The sequence below is a fragment of the Mustela lutreola genome, chromosome 5 (assembly GCF_030435805.1).
Source record: "Mustela lutreola isolate mMusLut2 chromosome 5, mMusLut2.pri, whole genome shotgun sequence".
Lineage (NCBI taxonomy): Eukaryota > Metazoa > Chordata > Mammalia > Carnivora > Mustelidae > Mustela > Mustela lutreola.
This window is the reverse complement of record NC_081294.1, coordinates 58,224,857-58,244,370: the sequence shown is the minus strand read 5'-3', so window position 1 is coordinate 58,244,370 and position 19,514 is coordinate 58,224,857. Positions and strand designations below refer to the sequence as shown.

Sequence of the window (19,514 nt, the reverse complement as noted above, 5' to 3'; positions counted from 1 at the left end):
AACATCAACATGCTTAAGGACCACCGGGATCTTGCTAAAATGCAGTCTCTGCCGCTCGCTTCGGCAGCACATACATTAAAATCAGAACGATCCAGAGATTAGCATGGCCTCTGTGCAAGGCAGATACACACATTTGTGAAGCATTCCATATGAAAAACAAAAAGCCAAAACCAGTTTCTGATTCAGGGGGCCTGGGGTAGAGTCAGATCCTGTGTTCTTTTTTTTTTTTTTTTAAGATTTTATTTATTTATTTGACAGAGAGAAAGACCACAAGTAGGCAGAGAGGCAGGCAGAGAGAGGGGGAAGCAGGCTCCCTGCTGAGCAGAGAGCCGAATGTGGGGCTCCATCCTAGGACCCTGAGATCATGACCTGAGCCAAAGGCAGAGGCTGAACCCAAGAGCCACCCAGGCGCCTGAGATCCTGCAGTCTTAACAAGCGGGATCCCAGGCAGTGCTGCTGTGCTGGTCCACAGCCCACACTTCCAGCAGCGAGAGGGTAGGGGTCACACTAATGAGTGGGAGTCTGCCACATGGGGACGAGGCCAGAGCAGGGCTCTGAATCGAGCATGCGCTCAGATACAGGAACCACTGAGTCCTACTCACTGCCACAGAATCAAAACAATCAACTCAGAAGTTCTGAGAAAGGATGATCTAGGGATGGCCAACTGCCCACAGACTCTCTGGGCAGGCAGCTGCTGTGGTTGGTACCACAGGATCCCTGAGTCTGGTTTCCAGTACCAGGTGAGCCCAATTCAAGGTCAGCTCTGTAATTTTCCAAATCAGCACTAAATTTTTGGCCACTGAGTTAACTGTGGTTAACAGCTGGGCTGGAGGGTTATGAGACAGGCTGGGGCCATGGTGGGGATAAGGGTCCCCTAGAGCTCTGATAATGTCTAAGCTGTTAGCATTTGTGAGTCCTTAAGTCTGAGCCCTGCTGTCTGCTAGGTGCCTTGCGTGGAAGCATTCATGCTGCAGTTCTCCCAAGAACCCTTTGGAATGGGTGCTCATTTAAGAGCGGACACTCTGGAGCCAGAAGCCTGAGACTGAATCCCAGCCTGGCCACCTTCTAGCCGTGTGACCTTGGGCAACTAACTTAGGTCCTCCATGCCCCCACTTCCTCCTCTGTAGATGGGAAGAGTTAGAGCACCTCCCTTAGACAGTTGGTTGAGTAAATATAAGACATTTAGTGCAGCACTTAGCACTCAATAAAATCTGGGCTATTCTTTTAGCTTTATTTGTAAGAAGCAAGGACACGGGGGCTCGAAGAGATTAAGCAGCTTGCCCAAGTTTACACGGCAAGTTAGAGGCAGAACTGACTGTGAATTCATGAACACATTTTAGATCTGCTATTTGCAGGTATCGGGAGGTAGCAGAAACCTCTGGTGGCCTCCAGCTGCAGTCCCACTTGCCCAGCAGTGCGGGCCTCTATTCCCTTCCTTAGATTCCTGTGAAATCTAAGCTCACAGCAGCTTCTTCCTCCCAGAGCCATCTGATATGGGTTTTCCCTGCTTTGGACTAGAAGAGACTGGACTTAAAGTAGATCCCTTCCAGGCGGGAGCCGGGCGGGAGATGGTGGATGAGGGAAGGCCTCGTGGAGCAGGCAGCATCCCTGTGGCCTGGGAGGGATGTGGGGCTCCCACGGATACCGCTGGGGCTGGGAACCGGGCCCACACTGGGAGAACGGCATAAAGGCTCTGCCTGTTTCGGGACTGCCACTGACCCAGGTGGACCACACACAGAGGACTGATCAAGAGAGCTTACGAACCACAGCAACGATGACTGGCACCTACACGTTGCGGGGCACTCTGCAAAGTATTTAAATAGTTTAACAGAAGCTTATTAAAACTGGACGTAGCGTAGTTATGTAAGAACACGTTTTGTTTCTTATATACACATATACGGACAAACATGGATGTATTTAGTGGCAAAGAGACATGATGACCAACTTAAGAGTAATAACCAACTTAAAAAAAAAAGTAATAACCAGCTTTTTCTTTAAAGCAGGCTCTGTGCCCAGCATGGAACCCAACGTTGGGCTCAAGATCTGAGCTGAAATCAGGAGTTGGGAGCTTATTAACCAACTGAACCACCCAGGTACCCCTATAACCAACTTACTCTTAAATGGTTTATATACGTCATGGTTTCACATAATTACATATGTCTGTATACATAGGCACACATATCTAGACTCACATACTCACACACAAAATGAGAGACTATAAGCTACACGGGCAACAAGTAAAAATCGGTAAATCTGGGTAAAGGGTATATGGAAATTTCTTATATTTTTGTAATTTCCCTGTTAGTTTAAAATTATATGCCAACATGTAAAAGATACCAAAAGGTGCATGGGAAAGGTTTTTTGTAAAAAATATCTTTAAAAATAGGAGGAGGTCAATACTACTACTACCCTCATCTTACTAATGAGGAAAGCGGGGCAAAGCATTAGAGACATAGAAAATGAGGCAGGCCCAGCTTTGAGGAGCTTTGATGGTCAGGCTAAGAAGGTTGTACCTCCGCAAACTTGGGGGTGGGGTGACCAGAGTGTGAGAGGGGCAGTCAGCACTGGATTATGCAAGACCGATCTGAAAGCAGGCCACAGCTTGGCCAGAAGGGAGAGGCCTCTAGTTTGGCCTCTATTTTCAAACAAGCCTCAGTAGGAATAAACAGAAAAGGAAGCAGGTGTCAGAGCCTGTATAAGAAAGGGTGGCAGAACTTGGCAGCCAGACAGGGGCAGGGAGGGATTCAGAGGATGGTGGCCTGTGTGTAGTGGGGGAACTGGGCCCATGGGTACCGGGCGGAGGAATACCTACGTTTTGCTGCACACTTTTTGGATCTTTAGAAGTTGAACCAGGCATGTTTAGTCATTATAGGGGGATCTTCTCATGGGAAGGACTGGATTCAGGTTTAATTCTATAGTTGAGTACAGTGTGTGTCTGGACCCAGAAATGATGTCCAGCAGGAAACTAGTAATGGGCCCTTCAGGTTTCGCTGGAGAGGAGGTAGCAGGAAGTATGGGGTCACGGGACACTACTAGGGAAGAGCAATGGGAGGTGAGACTGCAAAATGCTCTCCCTGTCCTGGAACAGAGTGACCGCCCATAGAAGAGGGTCAACACCATCCATTACCAGAGGCCCGTCCACTGCTGGAGGGAATGTAAGCTGGGGCAGGCACTAGGAGCAACAGTATGGGGGCACCTGGGGAGCTCAGCTGGTTAAGCATCTGCCTGAGGCTCAGGTCATGATCCCAGGGTCCTGGGATCAAGACCCACATCAGCCTCCTTGCTCTGCAGGTAGCCTGCTTCTCCCTCTGCTGCTCCCCCTGCTGGTGTGCTCATGCTCGATCACTCTCTCTTTGTATCAAATAAATAAAATCTTTTTTTTTTTTTTTTTAGATTTTATTTATTTATTTGACAGAGAGAGAGGTCACAAGTAGGCAGAAGGCAGAGAGGCAGGCAGAGAAGGGGGGGAAGCAGGCTCCCCACTGAGCAGAGAGTCTGATGTGGGCCTCGATTCCAGGACTCTTAAGATCATGACCTGAACCAAAGGCAGAGGCTTATTAACCCACTGAGCCACCCAGGCACCCTCAAATAAATAAAATCTTGAAAAATCAAAAAACAGTATGTGGGTTCCTCAAAAAATGAAAAACAAAACTACCATATGACCTAGAAATCTCACTTCTGGGTAACACTGAAGGAAATGAAAACACTGATTCAAAAATATATTTGCACCCCATACTCACGGAGGCCTCATTTACAACAGTCGAGATAATGGAAACAGCCTAAGTGGCCACTGATGAATGAATGGGTAAAGGGAATGTGGTGTATATATATAATGGAATAGACCTACCATGAAGAAGAATGAAATCTTATGTTAACATGGATGGACCTTGAGGGCATTATGCTAAGTGAAATAATATAGAGAAAGACAAATACGATATGATCTCATATGTGGGATCCAAAAATAAGACAAAACAAGCTCACAGATAGAGAACAGGCTGGTGGCTGCCAGAGGCAGGAGGTGTGGTGGGCAAAATGAGTGAAAGGGGACAAAAGGTACAAACATCCAGTTAACAAAATAAATAAGTCCTGGAGATGTGTAAGCCTGGAGATGGGATATGCAGCATGGTGACCATAGTTCACAATACTGCATTGCATACTTGAAAACTGCTAACAGCAGACAGTACAAGGTCTTGTCACAAAAGAAAAAAATACTCTAGGTATTGAGGGATATTAACTGGACTTACTGTGATGATCATTTTGCAATATATACAAATACGGAATCATTAGCTGTACACCTAAAACTAAACTTACAAGTCAATTACATCTCTACAAAATAAACAAAAATTAAACAAAGACACCAGGAAAGGAGGAGGGTCCGCCGTGTTGTCAGGTGGTACAGGGAAGTCAGAGCTCACCGTGGGGCTCCTGTGACCTTTCTGGAACTGCGGTCAGAGGAGGAGTTGGGAGGAGGAGGAGGATGTCCAGTGTTGGAGCATGAGTGGGGGCTACGGAGCCAGTGGCTATGGAATTCCTCTGTGTTCTTCTTTGGGGTGGGAGCACAAAAGGCTGAACATTTATTCTTGGAGAGGGAATGCCAGAGCACACTGGAGAAGAATGCACAGAGGTCTGGAAGAAGGAAGAGATTTCCTCGATAGGAGGTCCAAAAAGCAGGCCAGGTTGGGGCAGAGGCCAAAGGGATTCTAGTCCTGGTTGGGTTCAGGGGCTCTCAAACTTAAGAGGGTATCAAAATCACTTGAGGGTGCCTTTCACACACACATGGGGGCTGGGTCCACATAATCCATGGGTTCTGATTATGCTGACGGGGGCTGGGCCTGGAAATAAGCATTTGAGCCACTCCGGCAGTTCAGATGTATGCAGTCAGCAGATGATGCCGGACTCAGGGGAAATGTGGCTCCTTTGCCCAAGGAGAGAAGAAACCCTGTTGGTGGTCACTACAGGGAGGATCACAATCTACTCACCGGAATTAAGAAGCCCTGTATGAAGAGGGAGACGAGTGATCATTACAAATGCATCTTATCTAAAGTTCACAGCAAACCCAGTTTTTCAAATTCTGGAACTTTACAACTTTATGCCTTGACCTCTGGTGTCAATCACAAGGACTTATTTTCTAATACAGCATCTTTTTCATTTTCATGATCTGTAATTATGTTTATGTTTTTATTATTTGGCTGTTAAGTTCCACGAGAGGCGATGTTAGCCTTTATTCACTATGGGATTCCGTTCCTAGTACAGTTCCCACCAGGAACCAAATACACAAAGGTAATGACATTCTTTTGTTTCAGTTCTAACCAAGTGCAATAGAATTGGAAGGTAGTTCATGCCCAGTTAGAGCCACTTCGGGCCTGAGATGCCCCAAATGACTTCTAGGGACCCCAAAACAAACATCCTAAGGATGTTCTAGTTGGCAAGCAAGAGTGCTGCAGACCAAGCCCATACGCTGGGCAGACACCAAGAGTCCAAGAGGAACTTGATTCTTGCTAAGTCTTTGGTGCCAAAGTAGTAAGAGATGGAGACTTCTTGAACACAGCCCATAAGGAGGGTAAAGTGGAGATGCTGATCACCGCCATGGACGGAGAAATTTGGTTGAGGACGTTCATCCCTGGGGGGTAGATTTTGAAAAAAACCTACTGTACTCTGAAAAACAGCTCACTCACCCTGCTTCCTGAAAAGGGACATCTGCTAGAACAGGAGTAGAGCAAACACGAAAGCCTGGCCTCTCCAAACAGACCCCGAGCAACTGGAAAAAGTGGTCAGTGCAGGAATCACCATACTGAAAGGGGTTCTGGTCTGAATGACCAGGATGAAGTCAGTGTTGCTCTCCCTTGACAGCCTTGCCTGACCTACGCGATCGTGAAGAACGTGCATTTTGGGGTGGGCAGACTGAATCTGAATCCCAGTTCTGCTACTTACTAGCTTACAATCGTGGGCAAGTTTTCAACCCCCTATGCATCACTTTCCCCATCAGCAGAATGGAGATGGTATCGTTCTTACTTCACTGGGCTGCTCGGAGAATTACATTGGATAATGCATTCAAAGCCCACAGCCCAGATCTTGGCACAGTCTAAGGTCTTAATAAATGTTAGCTATTATTAGTTCTTACCCACAGGCTATGATCTATATGGTGAGAATGTCTGCACGCCCCACTCTCTTGGAGTTTCAAGGACACAGATGTGTGCATGAAATCCAGACGGGGTTCTGCTGAGGTCAGACAGAAGCAGCACTGGGGGCCCAACCCCCAAGACTGCAACTCCGCAGTAGCTTAGACCAATTTGTTCAAAAGCATTACTGCTGCAATGGGAATTTAAAGATTTTCACATTAAAGTAAAGATGAGCTTAAATCTCTCTGATCCTTAACACTCCAGGAAAGAAATCACAAGGCAGGTACAGCAAGGTGACTGAAATCCCCCAAAGATCTACTTCTCCCCTACCACAACTGCTTTTTAAATATTTCCTAGATCATCTCAATTTTTCTATATAGAACTGTAGAAATCTTTATTTTTAAAACCTTCTAGGAGGTACTTTCATATAATCTCACTGAAACCTTGCAAGTGTTTATAAGACCATTATCTACCTACAGTCACGGTTCTCCAATCTGGCTCTACCCTGGAAGTCCCGTGCCCAGGCCATACCGCAGTCCAATTAAACCAGAATGTCTGGGAGTGGGCCAGACATGGGTATTTTTAGCACTCTCCTCCTGTGAGACCAATGTGCAGTTGAACTTGAGAATCACTGACTGATCCTTTTGTCCCCCAGGTCCAAACACAACCTCCTATCCTCTGTTGCAGAAAGGGGACCAAAGGTTATTACTCCTCCACGGTAGAGCAATGGAGGCTATGGCTCAGGGAAGGCAAATGACTTGTTGCTCTGACCAGAAGCAGAATCTAAAACTCCCAACTAGGGAGCATTCATTCCCTGACTCGTGCATTCCTACTGTGTGCCAGCCACCAGGCTACCCAACCACCCCAAATGGAGAACATGCAAGGAGGGGGCCACGCTGTTCTACTACAGTGTAAGGTGCCATGGGGGCCAGGCAAAGCACATGGGGAGGGCCTTTCTAACCTTCATTTGTGAGCTGAAGCTCGATGTGGGAGGTCAAGCAACGGTCGGGTCTGGTGAAAGTGTGAATGAGGGTCTATCTTACACAATACAAGTCTGAGGATGATACTAAAATAGTCATAAGCCAATGAAGACCATTTCAACTGGCCCCACCTGCCAGTGCTCAGAGAGTTCTTTAAATCTGATCAGTTTCAGGGTACCTGGGTGGCTCAGTGGGTTAAGCCGCTGCCTTCGGCTCAGGTCATGATCTCAGGGTCCTGGGATCGAGTCCCACATCAGGCTCTCTGCTCAGCAGGGAGCCTGCTTCCCTCTCTCTCTCTCTCTCTGCCTGCCTCTCTGCCTACTTGTGATCTCTGTCTGTCAAATAAATAAATAAAATCTTTAAAAAAAAAAAATCTGGTCAGTTTCTCCCTGTGATCACTAACAAAATATCTTAGGTCATTCTGGCTGCAAACATTTGGCCAGTTGATCTGAGACTGAGGGGCAGTAGAGTCAAGTTTTGGATCCAGTAGGTGGAATGTGAGTATCTGAATTTCTCTTTTTTGCTTTTTTTTTTCTTTTTAAGATTTTCTTTCTTTATGAGAGAGAGAGCGCGAACAAGTAAGCAAGAGAGCACAGGCAAGGGGAGCTGCAGAGGAGGAGAAGCAGACTCCCTGCTGAACAGGGAGCCCAATGTGGGGCTTCATCCCAGGACCCTGGGAGCCTGACCTGAGCCTAAGGCAGACACTTAACCGACTGAACCACCCAGGTGTCCCAAGAATCTGTTTCTATCTTTCTTTCCTTTTTTTTTTTTTTGGAGAATCTGTGTTTCTAATGGGTTCCCAGGAGAAGCTGATATGCTAGTCTGGGACCACATTTTGAGAACTTGGGCTGGGTGACCAGTAAGGAAGCTAAAAGAAATACCCAGGGTCTCCAATGCAGCTGGCAAATGTTTGTTTTATGTCAGCGATGGAAATAAAGCACTCAGGCTCCTTTTGAAACTCCTTGAGCTGTTAAGATACCTTTCAGTAGTCCCCTCTAGCAAAAGTCATTGTTTACTGGACTATGTTTATCGCTGAAGTATGATCAGTTCTCCCAGAGAAACAGGAAGAATATGGTTTATGCCCAAGAACTCTGGTACTCAAAATATATGAATTGAGCAGTAATTATATAGTGACCGATAAAGCTATAAAATGTACTAAGGAGGGGCATCTGGGTGGCTTAGCTTGTTAAATGTCTGCCTTTGGCTCATAATCTCAGAGTCCCACATCAGGCTCCCTGCTCAGGGGGGAGCCTGCTTCTCCCTCTCCCTCTTCCCCTCCTCTCTGCTTGTGCTCTGTCTCTCAAATGAATAAACAAAATTTATTTTAAAAAACATTTTATTTATTCATTTGAGAGACAGAGAGAGCACAAGCAGGGGAGAGGCAGAGGGAGAAACAGCCTCCTTGCTAAGCTGGGAACCTCCCGTGGGGCTCAATCCCAGGACCTGAGATCATGACCTGAGCCAAAAGCAGATGCTCAACCACCTGAGCCACCCTGGTGCCCAAATAAATAAAATTTTAATAATAATAATAATAATAATAAAATGTACCAAGGAGGCCTTACTTGCTGCTTGTAGAACTACCCAGAGAATAGTTATAGTTATTTAAGTTTAGAACTTATAATGAGACACCTCTAATTTGGTTTTGTGCAACCCTATGAGGTACACTCTAACGTATTCTCATTTGCCAGTGAAGACATGGAGACTCACTAAGGTTTAAGTAACGTAACCAAGCTCATAGAACTAGCCACTGACAAGGCTGGGATATAAAATCCAAACTGTGGTCAAGGGGACCAAGAATGGACATTGGCTCCCTCAAAATTGTGAGGATTCAGCGAGAATCCAGAGAGGGACTTGCCTCTTCCACACACCTCCCCTGTACTCCCTAGAGCTGAGGTCGGATGGGGATAGGAGGGTCTGAAAGTTCCAAGGGGTGAAGGAGCCCGGCAACCCTCTCTCTCGGCAGAGCAGCTGGGCATGGATGTCCTGGCTCAGCGCCAATGAGAAACAGAGAGGAGGGTTCCCTCTGATCCTCTCCTGAGTACCGATACAGAGATCCTATACATTCCGATGTAAAGAGAGGTCCCTCTGGCTTCCAGAATCCCTTCAGACTTCCTGCTTCCCTGTGCTTTCTTTCACAATGGAGGGGGGACCCCTACAGATTTTGCCACCGCTGGGCTTCAGGATAGCCAAAGAACTAGGACAAGGGTATGCTCATGCCATCACAGCCGTGCAGGGACAGCGCTTGCTCCCGAAACCACTTTCTCTCGCTCTCTTGGCATAAGAATGAGGACCAGGTATCCTCAGCCGCTTTCCTCGGTTTCCCTGTCTGTGAAACAGGAATAATACAGTCCTTTTCCAGGCTACTGTGAGGATTCAATGAATCGACTGCCGGGAGCAGTGCAGGGCAAGGACCAGCAGCAACATCTGGGGACAGGTTCAACACGCAAATTTCCAGGCCCCACAGCACCCCTATGGACACAAACCAGGCACCGGTGGCAGGGAGTAGGAGTGGGATTTAACAAGCCCTCCGGCTGGTTCTGATGCTTCCCCAAGTTTGGCAACCTCTGCTCTAAAGTGTAAGCTCCACGAGGACAGGATTTCTGTTGGTCCTGTCACTCCCAAGTCCCCAGTGCTGGAATAACGTCTGGCATATTACAGACACCCTACCCACTTCCAGGCACTCAATAAATATTTTTGAATGATTAAATGAGTCCAGTTGAAACAGGGGAGGAAGGAAAACCAAGGTCCAGAGAGCCTGGCATTTCTAACTCTATCTGCATAGCTTGATGACTCTCTTACTCATTTGTAGTAAATATTACAAGTCGCAGACGGACTGTTGTGTCTCACCCCTGCATTCCCAATTCCTAGTGCAGTGCCCAGTTCATCCTGACAGGCTCTTGGCAACACCCTGCCGAAGGCACAAATGTCTCCCAGGTCCAAATCTTAAGTTCACACCACAAACGCCAACAGGGGCAGCAGGAGGTGGAGGGTCTGTCCCTCCACCTTCCCAAGATGGGTAAAAGAATTTCGGAGAACACCAAGCCCCCCAGCTGTAATGTAACTTATCTGTTTCACTGTTTGCCCTTCTCCCTCACCCAAGGGTGCACCCTGCTGCCGCAGGGACTTTGCTCTGATCTCAGCCCTGGCGACGGAGCCTGAAGCCCAGTAGGCACTCAATAAATACCTGCTGGATGAGTGGCCAGCCCTGGCTGGGTGGGTCATGATAAGTACCAAGGACCTTCTGCACCACCACCACACTAAAATCAGCAGCTTGGGTCCTCAAATGGCTCTCCGGCAGTTCCGGAGGCGGGGGGTGGAGAGGAAGGAAGGACTTCTGGAGTGAGGAGACATGGTATCAAGGAGTCACAGATGAATTCCAGATACCTCCAGTTTCTGCAGCAGCCTTTTCAGTTCTGCCTTGACAACCGCGATTCATTACCCTTGCTTCACACTCAGCTCCGGTGCCAGCTCGCCCGCCAAGAGTCACTCCGCTCCAGAAATTCCAAAGAAGGGCTTGTCTCCGATAAGACTGGGGGTGGGGTGGGGGGTAGACTTTATTGACTTACTTATCTAACGAGTGCTGCCAAGGCGGTTTGCAAGCTCTGATGTCAACGTGGCCCAGAATGAGCCCTGGCCTACCAGAAGACACTGGAGTTGCCAAGGAAGGAATGATCATTCCACTTCCCCTACAGATGTACAGGAGGGCAAATGCGCCTCACCAGGAACAGGTGCCATCAGAAAGACTGATATGCACTCGGCACTGGGCTAAGACTTGCCGAGTCTGGTGTCATGTCATCCTTGGGTGTAGGGAGGTCCTACTCTGAGGAAAAGAAACTAATTTGAGGTCACTGACTATGTGTAACGAGAGAGCCAGAACTTGGTCTGGTGCCCTGCGAAGATCTTTATGAAGACATTATCAATTGCAGGGAATAGTGTGGAATTGTGGGACCCGTATTTGGCTGCAAGCACACAATCGTGTTTCTCCACAGCGAACACTACACTAATAGGTGTGTTTCTGTTGATTCCTCTGTCGTTAAAAAGTTCCTTTTCCTTATGCTTCCCTCTCTCTCTTCCCTTCCTCTCTCTGAATTTACTGAGAGTGCCGTCATGCCAAGAGGAAGGCATTGAAATCAGATGGACCTCGATTCAGATTCCAACTCTGCCTTTCTACCTGCCTGACCTTGAGCTTGTCATTTGCCCATTCTTAGTCCCAGTTTCCCTATTTGCAAAATGCCAGGAATCTACAATGAGCAACAGAGCTTGCCGCACGGCAGGTACTGGATAGAGACGATTACATCGAACTATTATTATCTTCATTATCGCCAACGTTAAAACCAGTTACTGTTTGCCTTGTTAGCAGTAAAAAGACAAGCCATGCACTTGGGAGGAAATTCCTGGAATACGAAGTGAAATGCTTACAGAGCCCTAACTATCTAAGAAAAGCCACAACAGATGCAAGATCAGAAGGCTGTCCCAAGGTCACCTCATCCTAGAAGCCACCTGATGCCTGTATCTTGATATTTCATCCTTCCAAGTCAGGCACCAGTCAGTGGATCAGAAGGGCTGCCCCAGTGACCAATCAAACAAGCAACCGCCACTGGGCGGGGAGAAAGCCAGCGTGGGGACAGCTGGGCTGCTACAGAACCAGGCCCAGCAACAGCAGGCAGCCGGCTGGGGAAAGTCAGCAGCTGCCGTTGGCCTGGTGTCCCGGCTGCCAGAGAGTGATGAATGGAGCAGGGGAAGAAAAAAGGCAACAAAGGTGTCCCTAATCTTGATGCAGCTTCATTTTTTTTTTTTTTTTTTTTTCTGGCTGACCATTGAGTGAGAACTTAAGCCTGGGTCCTTTTTCTTTGGCAGACATTTGAAACTGAAAGATCCCATTTCTTCCCAACGGTGAGATGTCATGGGTAGAAGCATTGAGGAGGCAACTGCGGGGGGGCGGGGAAGGGGGGAGGACTGGAGAATGTGACCCACCACACTTGTCCATTTTTCCACTCCTCCCCACTCTCTCGACTCCACCGGCTCCCCCCGCCCTCATCCAGCATCTTTAGAAAATGTTCTGTGTGCTCCCAACATGGCAACAGTGAACGCCTGTCCCCGTCTCAATCTCCCCCCATTATTTTGGCAAGAGGTTTTCTGCTCAGGAGCTGGAGGCTTAATGGCCTGCTGGTGAAGGTTGAATAACAAAACACCACTGTATCCAGTTTCTAAGTTTTCTCTTCTTTTATCTCACTCTGAAACAGGGATTCAAGGCAGCCCGAGAAGCTTGTCAGCAGCAAGCAGAGCTTCTCGCTGTTCTGTGGCAGGGTTTGCTACCGACTGGCCCTGCCCGTGCTGGAAGACACAGGCCGTGTGAATTTTTCACACACGCTCAGCCCAGAATCAGCCCTCAGCCCTGCCCAAGTGGAAGCCCCAGGAGATGTCAGCCCAGCCATTTCTCCAAAAGAAGTGGATTTTTCTTGTCCAGAGCCCCCCTCTGGGTGCTGGGGGTTGCAGGTCCTCACTGCCTGGAGGAGAGAGAGAGATGGCCCGAGAGAGCTCCTGACAATCAGCATGGACAGCCAACTGCCCCTCACTTGGCAAACCCTGGAAATGCCACCATAACTTGACTAAGGCTTCTTCCAGTTCAGGAAGGTCTGCAGCAACATGCCGGCCACCTTCCAACTCAGACGTATTTGAGCACTGTTCTCTCCTTATGTGCACCTGAGCTTGGTGTTACAACCCTCCCAGTAACTAAGGCAACCTGATTCTCTTCTCTTCAAAAGAGCAGTGTTTCACAGCTACCTGGGATCCCGGGGGATTGGAGAATCAGGTCAGTTTGGCTAGGCAAAAAGCCGGGGCAGGGGGAGGGGGTGATGACGGAGAGTAGCTGCCTTGGCTACTAATTCCCTGGCCACTGGGAACATTTACCCAAGCAACTTGGAAATGACTTTGAGCTCTCGACACACACTGTATCCTTTAGAACTTCTTTGCCTCTGTTTCTGTGCTCTCTTTCCCAGAGCTCTGGTTAGCTGGCTGCTTCCAGAAGGTGGGGTTTTTGCCCAACAGCCTCCTGATCTGCTGAGGATCTCACAGGCACTGATCAAGCATCCTCAATATCTCCCTGAGAGGCACAGCAGGTCGGCTTCAGCGCAGGAATACATGGAAACTCCCAAGCCCACCTTATTGACGGGTTATCTGGAACAGCTAGGAGTTCCAGATAGGAGTGTGGACTCAAGAGTCCCACTACCTGGGCTCCAATTCAAGGTGCATCACCTACTGGTGACCTTGAGCAACTTGCTTTACCTTTCTAAGTCTCAGTGTCCTCCTCTGAACACGAAAATAATTACAGTACTTACTTCACAAGGTTGGTGAAAGGATGAAATGAGATCCTAACAGGAAAGGCTCAGCCCAGTGAGTACCACAGAGTAAATTCAGTGTCACAGTATTCCCAGGACACGATTCACAAACGGTTGGGATGGTATGAAAGGAAACTGCCAGTCTACACAGTCAGAAAGGATTATGGAAAATAACTCAGCCACAAGCCTAAAATATTCCCGAATCATTACAATGGGTGAGGAGAAACTGGATCTGATTTTTAGGGAAAAGTTTATATAAAAGAAAGAGGGAAGGAGACCATTCCTAGTGATTCAAGGTGTGACCTTGGGCAAGTCACTTGTCTCTGAGTCTTCGTTTCATCAGTGAAACAAGAGGGAAGGGTTACATGACCGGAAAGGTCCATCCCAGCTGCAAACTGCTACAGAGCAGGGCAGAGACTCAGTCCCCATTTGATTTAAGTGTTCCACAGGCACTTCCAAGTAAAAGCCAGAAGGACTGGCATTCCCAAGCGCCTCCTGGGTATTGGGCTCTGTGCTAACTGCTCTACCTGACTTAGCTTATTTAACATCTGTAACTACCCTTGACAACTATGTGTACCTCCCTATTGTAGAAAAGACAAAAGCCAAGGTTTGCAACTTGCCAAGGTCACTTGGGTAGCAAGTAGGACATCCGAGATGCCACCATTCAAAAGCTCACCTCTTTCCACTGTCCACACTTGCTCTCTGGTTAACTGTGGCCGGGCCACACCAGAATGGTTACAGGTAAGTGAAGTCAGGCCTGTCCCCACTCCATTCCCCAAGGCCAAATTCTTTAGGCAGTGGAGGCCAGGCGGTGGAGCAGGGCAGAGCAGCAGTCAGATGTGTGGGCATCAGTGCACTTAGCAATCATATCTCGCCTCCACAAAAGCTGGCTTTCACCAAACTCAGCCCCCCGGAGCCTCAGGCACCTCAGAGATCATAGTACCTATTCCCAGGCTTGTCAGAAGGAGTAAAGGAAATCGCCCATATAAAGCTCTCTTTATAAAGCCCATATAAATTGGTGAGCAATTTCTAGGTTAATCTATGGCAGGAGTATGAACCTGGGGTCCAAGAGCCCCCTGAAATTATGTGCCAAAACTGAATTTGCACTTTCCTTCCAGAAGCATCTTTAGCCTTTATCGGATTCTCATAAGGATCTGTGGCTAGAAGGAGGTTAAGCTCTTTGGATGGTAGCCCAACTTCCTATAGTAGAAGTAATTTCTGAAAGAACAGGATTAGCACATGTTCCCCCAATCATGAGAGAAGTTGTGGAGTCCTCTTAACATGGCCTCTTAGCCATGTGGGCCTCCAGAACAGCCTCGGAAACTGTGCCCACAGAGCTCCTGGGTGGTTCCTGGAAGAAGGGTCTGAACGTACACCACCAAATGAGCAGGAATCAGGCTTCAGGAACCTTCTCTGGCAAGGCCAGTTCAAACAATCCATTCTTCCTCGGAGAACAATCAGCATATTTGTTTTTGCATACCACTAAGTTAAATACACAAGGAACGCTGGCCCTTTGTTGGGAGCTCCCAGAAGCACCCAGAGTTACTCTGCTGAAGGAACACTGCTCCAAGGGGCTGAGCTCTGAGGCCAGAGCATCTGATTCTCCAGGTCGGCCTTGCTTCAGGAGGAGCGTGTGGTGCTGTGGGAGCCTTTGGCCCAGTAGGCAGGGCCCAAGCTGCCCCCTGGACTCTCTCCGGTTGTTGGGACAACCGTCCTCAGGAATTTCGGCCTCCCAGTCCTGCCCTGGGTGAGAAGGGAAGAGAGCTGGCAAGGCTGGCTGCCTGGCTGCTCTTCTAACCCGCTGGTGAAAGGGGAAGCGGAAAACTGGATTCCCTACCCCCAGCAGCCTCCATGGCGGACAGCACAGAAAACAGCTCAGCCCCAGAGGGAGGAATGTGCCAAGACATTCTTCAGGGTTGGTAACCCGAGACGCTATTTTGTTCTTCGTGGCTAAGAAATCACTTTTCTGACTGAAGGCCTGTTTGACTTACTTCTTTTAAATTCAAGGGAATGGGTGGGCATCCCCTTGATTCAGGTAAGGAAAAAGCCAAGACAAATGCTAACACACACACACACACACACACACACACACACGTACATAAGCTTCAGGAGTAGAACTTTATTTTTTATGTGATCGTTTGTTTAAGAGCATTAATTAGATGGAGAGATGTAAACACCTTGGTAGATTTTTATCTCCCCTACCCCACCACCCCAAGGTGTCTGGCTCTTTTTGACTTTGTCATTTTTTTTTTCCTCTTCCTTGTTACAATTCCCCCTCTCCTTCTGCCATGGGGTCGGGAGGGGTAAGGTGAGGCCGAGGAGTCTGAAATCACATCTGAGACCTGGCAGGGTCCTGTGAACACCTCTCATCAACCATCTTCTCTCACCAATGGAGCACATACTTGTACCTCAGAGAGGTCAAGTGATTTACCCTAGGCCACACAGGTAAGACTGTAAGACAGAAATCCCAAACGGGGTGTGCAGGAGAGAAATCCCAGACAGCCATAAGTGGACGCCCTCCACTTAGCCCTTTCCCCAAATTTTCAGTTAGCCCACCTTAACAGTGACCCCAGGATTGTGCTAGGAACACCTCAGCACCCCAAACTTCGGCACCCCCTAACTAACCTAGTGTGGGTAGGATGACCAGGAAGTACAAAGATGCATTTAAAACCAATGACTTGCAAGGTGAAAGTGAGTGGCTCAGTTAAATGCTACTATGTTTTTAATTCCTCTCCAATGCTTGCCAGTCTGTTTAAAAACAAAGGCTGGGAATGGGGTACCTGAGTGGTTCAGTCGGTTAAGCATCTGCCTTCAGCTCAGGTCATGATCTCAGGGTCCTGGGATCAAGTCCCCTGTTGAGCTCCCTGCCCAGTGAGAAGCCAGTTCCTGCCTCTCCTCCCTGCTTGTACTCGCTCTCACTACCTCTGTCTCTCTCAAATAAATAAAATCTTATTAAAAAAAAAAAAAAAAAAGCCCACAAAGGTTGGGCATACCTATTGCTGAGATATGGGCAAGCTACAGTACAGACCTAACATATAATGGCGCTGGGTTGTTATTTTACTCCTCCTCTACTATTTCTTTCAGGATCCTTTCTATTTATGCCAACAGATATTACTAGTTTCCCATTTGTAGAAGTGGTTAAAAAATTTTCAAATTGAGTTGACTTAAAGTCACACAATACAAGTTCATTTAGTACAACATCAAGGTGGTGGTTCACATGATACCAAAATTTAAAAAATAATGCTCTAGCCAAGTCAGTTTTCCATTCGCCCTTGTCCAGGGATGAAAAATTACTGCTGTTTGAGAAGCTTTCTATAGCTATATTATCCTCCCAGAGGCCCCAGAGAAGTCCCTAGATTCGTGACCTAGGGTAAGTTAGCAGCGCTCAATGTGGGGCTATCCTCCAACGTCCAGCCGCTGACAGCACACCAGCCTCAGTGAGCTGCTGGGACCAAAACCAGGCTGGAAATAGAAGACTGAACTCATGTCTGTTCTATAAGGAACAAGGGGCTGCCCTGTTCACCAACAGGGCAACAGCATCCCTGGTACAGAGGACCCTGAGTGGGGCAGGGAAGGATAGTGAGTCAGGACAAATTTGGAGGTCAGAATGTCAAGAGCTGGTAAAGAGTCTGGCATATGGGGAGTGATGGAAAGATCAAGATTTTCAAGCAAATCACACCTCAGGGCCTCAAATTTTTTCTTAGGTTTGAAAATAAGAACTGGGCGCTGATTATCTATGCCCCTTCCAACTTTCAGAATTCTTCTATTAGTCCTTCCATTCCAAGCAAACAATTAATCTGACAAACAGGGAACCTGGGGCTCAGTGGTTAAAGCAGCTTGCTCATGGGATGCTTCCTTTAGCAAAAAAAATTTCTCTTCCAAGGCCACCTGGCTGGCTCAGTTGGTAGAGCCCACGAATCCCAATCTTGGGCTAGTGAGTTCAAGGCCCACACTGGGCATAGAGCTTTCTTTTCTTGATTTCTCTTCCAGGTTACATTAATGAGACATCCCGTGTGGTACTGAGAATAAAGCACGCACCCAGTAAATGTTAAATGAATGAACTTAAAGTGCTCACAGAAACTACTTGGAATCTCAACTCAAATTTTCTTTCTGCCTCTTTTTTTAAAGCCTCACCTTGCTACACACCCCATCTTGGACTTCTGGGACCTCAATCCCAACCCCGCCAGATGAAGGGTCCAAAAAATTCACCTCTATGGCTTTACAGGCACCTGATACCCAAGGTCGCGATGACGAGGTGAAAATTCCACATTCCTAAGACAGTAGGACCACAGACCAAGACATTAAGGACAAGGCAATCTCAGAGGGTGGTCCTCTCCACCCCTACCCCCAGGGGGCACCCCAGGATATACATGGGGATGGTATGTGTAAAGAAATGCCAAGCAATCAAAACCGGGAGAAAGTCTGGAAGCTAAGAACCACACCAGTCATCTCATCTCAGACTCCACCTGTCTCAGCACGCGCGCGCGCGCGCGCGCGCACACACACACACACACATCCCGTGCTACAGTCAGTTTGGTGCCCACCAAGGTCACGACGCGCTGGTACACGGCTGAGGAGCTCTGGCCCCTCAGGAAGAAAGGGAGGAGAACGAGGTGATGGGCTGGGCTTTGCGGGAGGCCTCTCACCTCCATCTGCATCCTAAGAGCTTCCAAGTTGCTGTAAGATTCCTGGAGAACCAATCTTCCCCATCAGCCCTCCCCCGCTCCTTCCTTTCCTTCCCACTCCCGGCCTCCAGGCCCCCTGGCTGCTCCTGCGCTCTTCTCAGAACCTCCCAGGCACCTGTCAAAAACCACACTCCAGGCTGCCTTCCCCTCTGCCTAGTGTCCTTCTTCCTCCAGCAGTTTCCCCCTGGATCCTGGGTCCCAACTACCCCCTCCTAACCAGATGCTTCCCCATCTCCCCCCATCTGCCCGGGAAAGACTCCCCCGGAAGCCCCAGAATCACTCGGCTAGGTTGCTTCCCCCGCCCCCGCCCGACCTCTTCCTAAAGGGGGCGGAGGGGGCGGGGCTAGAGCTTAAGGTCAAAACTCCGTGCAGGTGCCGGCTGGGGCCTAAGCCCTCCAAACGGGTGGCGGTGGGACTGCGTGGGCCAACCCACTGGCCGTCCTCTCCTCCCAGCAGCCCACCCCAGCAGGAGCAGCGCCCCAGACAGCGGGGGGTTGGGGAGGGGGTGGCAAACTAAAGACAGCGCAAGAGGCTCACAGAGTTCCCTTGCACCCCCGGCCCAGTCCCGGCTGGTGGTCCCCGGGGCAGGAGGGGGCCCAGGCCGGAACGCGAGGTGTGCGGGCTCCCCGGGGTCCTACCTGTCCCGCGGATCGATCCAGCTGGTGGTGCGGCTCGTGTGATCTATGTAGTAGACCTTGCCGTCGAAGTCGCGCGCCTCCTCCCAGCCCTCCGGCAGGGGCAGCTCCGGCCGGGGCATCTTCCCGAGCGCGGCCCGCGCTCCCCCATGCAGCTCCCGGTCGCCGCGGGGGCCCCCGGCTCAGCGGCTCCGGCCGGCCGTACTCAGCCCGGGCGGCCGCCGAGGCACCATGATGGGGGTGGGGTGGCGCCCGCGGACTGGGGGCCCTAGTGGGGGCCGGCCGCGGTGGCGCCGCGGTCCATGCGGCCCTGAGGCTCCGACCCGGCGCTGCCCGCTGCTCCCGCCACCGGCCTCTCACGCTGCCATGTGCGCCCGCAGCGGCGCGGTGCGGGCCCGGGGACGCGCCCGGCCGGCGGGACAGAGCGAGCCGAGCGCAGCTGCCGCCTGCCCTCCTCCGCCGCGCTGCGCGCTGCGCCCTCCACGCCGCCGCCTGCAACCACCGCCTCCTCCTCTTCCTCCCCCTTGGCCGGGCGCCGTCGCCACTCTCCGCTGCGGCGTTCTGCGCTCTCTCGCTTTGCGACTTCTGCCTCCGCCAGGTGCGGCTCGGGCGGTGCAGGTAACCGCGCTGCCCCGGAAACAGGAGGCGGAGCGCTGGGCGCCTGGGTTCCCGGGTCCCCTCCCCGCGCCCAGCGCTGCGAGGGCGGGTCCTAGGACCCAAGACGCGCCCCCTCGTGGGACAGTCCGAACCGCCGGCC

At 49.7% G+C, this 19,514-nt stretch overlaps 1 protein-coding gene and 1 non-coding gene across 4 annotated transcripts in view; one reads left to right on the top strand and one right to left on the bottom strand.

Annotated features, from left to right (window-relative positions):
• Positions 1-19,511, bottom strand: part of WWC1 (WW and C2 domain containing 1) — a 151,648-nt gene extending 132,137 nt beyond the window's left edge. For 2 of the 3 annotated variants that reach the window (XM_059174249.1, XM_059174250.1), the window contains exon 1: positions 18,761-19,511. In XM_059174249.1, coding sequence (XP_059030232.1) covers positions 18,761-18,879 — 119 coding nt within the window. In that variant the 5' untranslated portion in view covers positions 18,880-19,511. The remainder of the gene's footprint in view (positions 1-18,760) is intronic. The other variant, XM_059174251.1, reaches the window with a different exon arrangement.
• LOC131832882 (U6 spliceosomal RNA) lies at positions 54-155 on the top strand. Its single transcript, XR_009354233.1, has one exon. It is a non-coding gene; the product is annotated as a U6 spliceosomal RNA (small nuclear RNA).
• Positions 19,512-19,514: the final 3 nt, after the last annotated feature.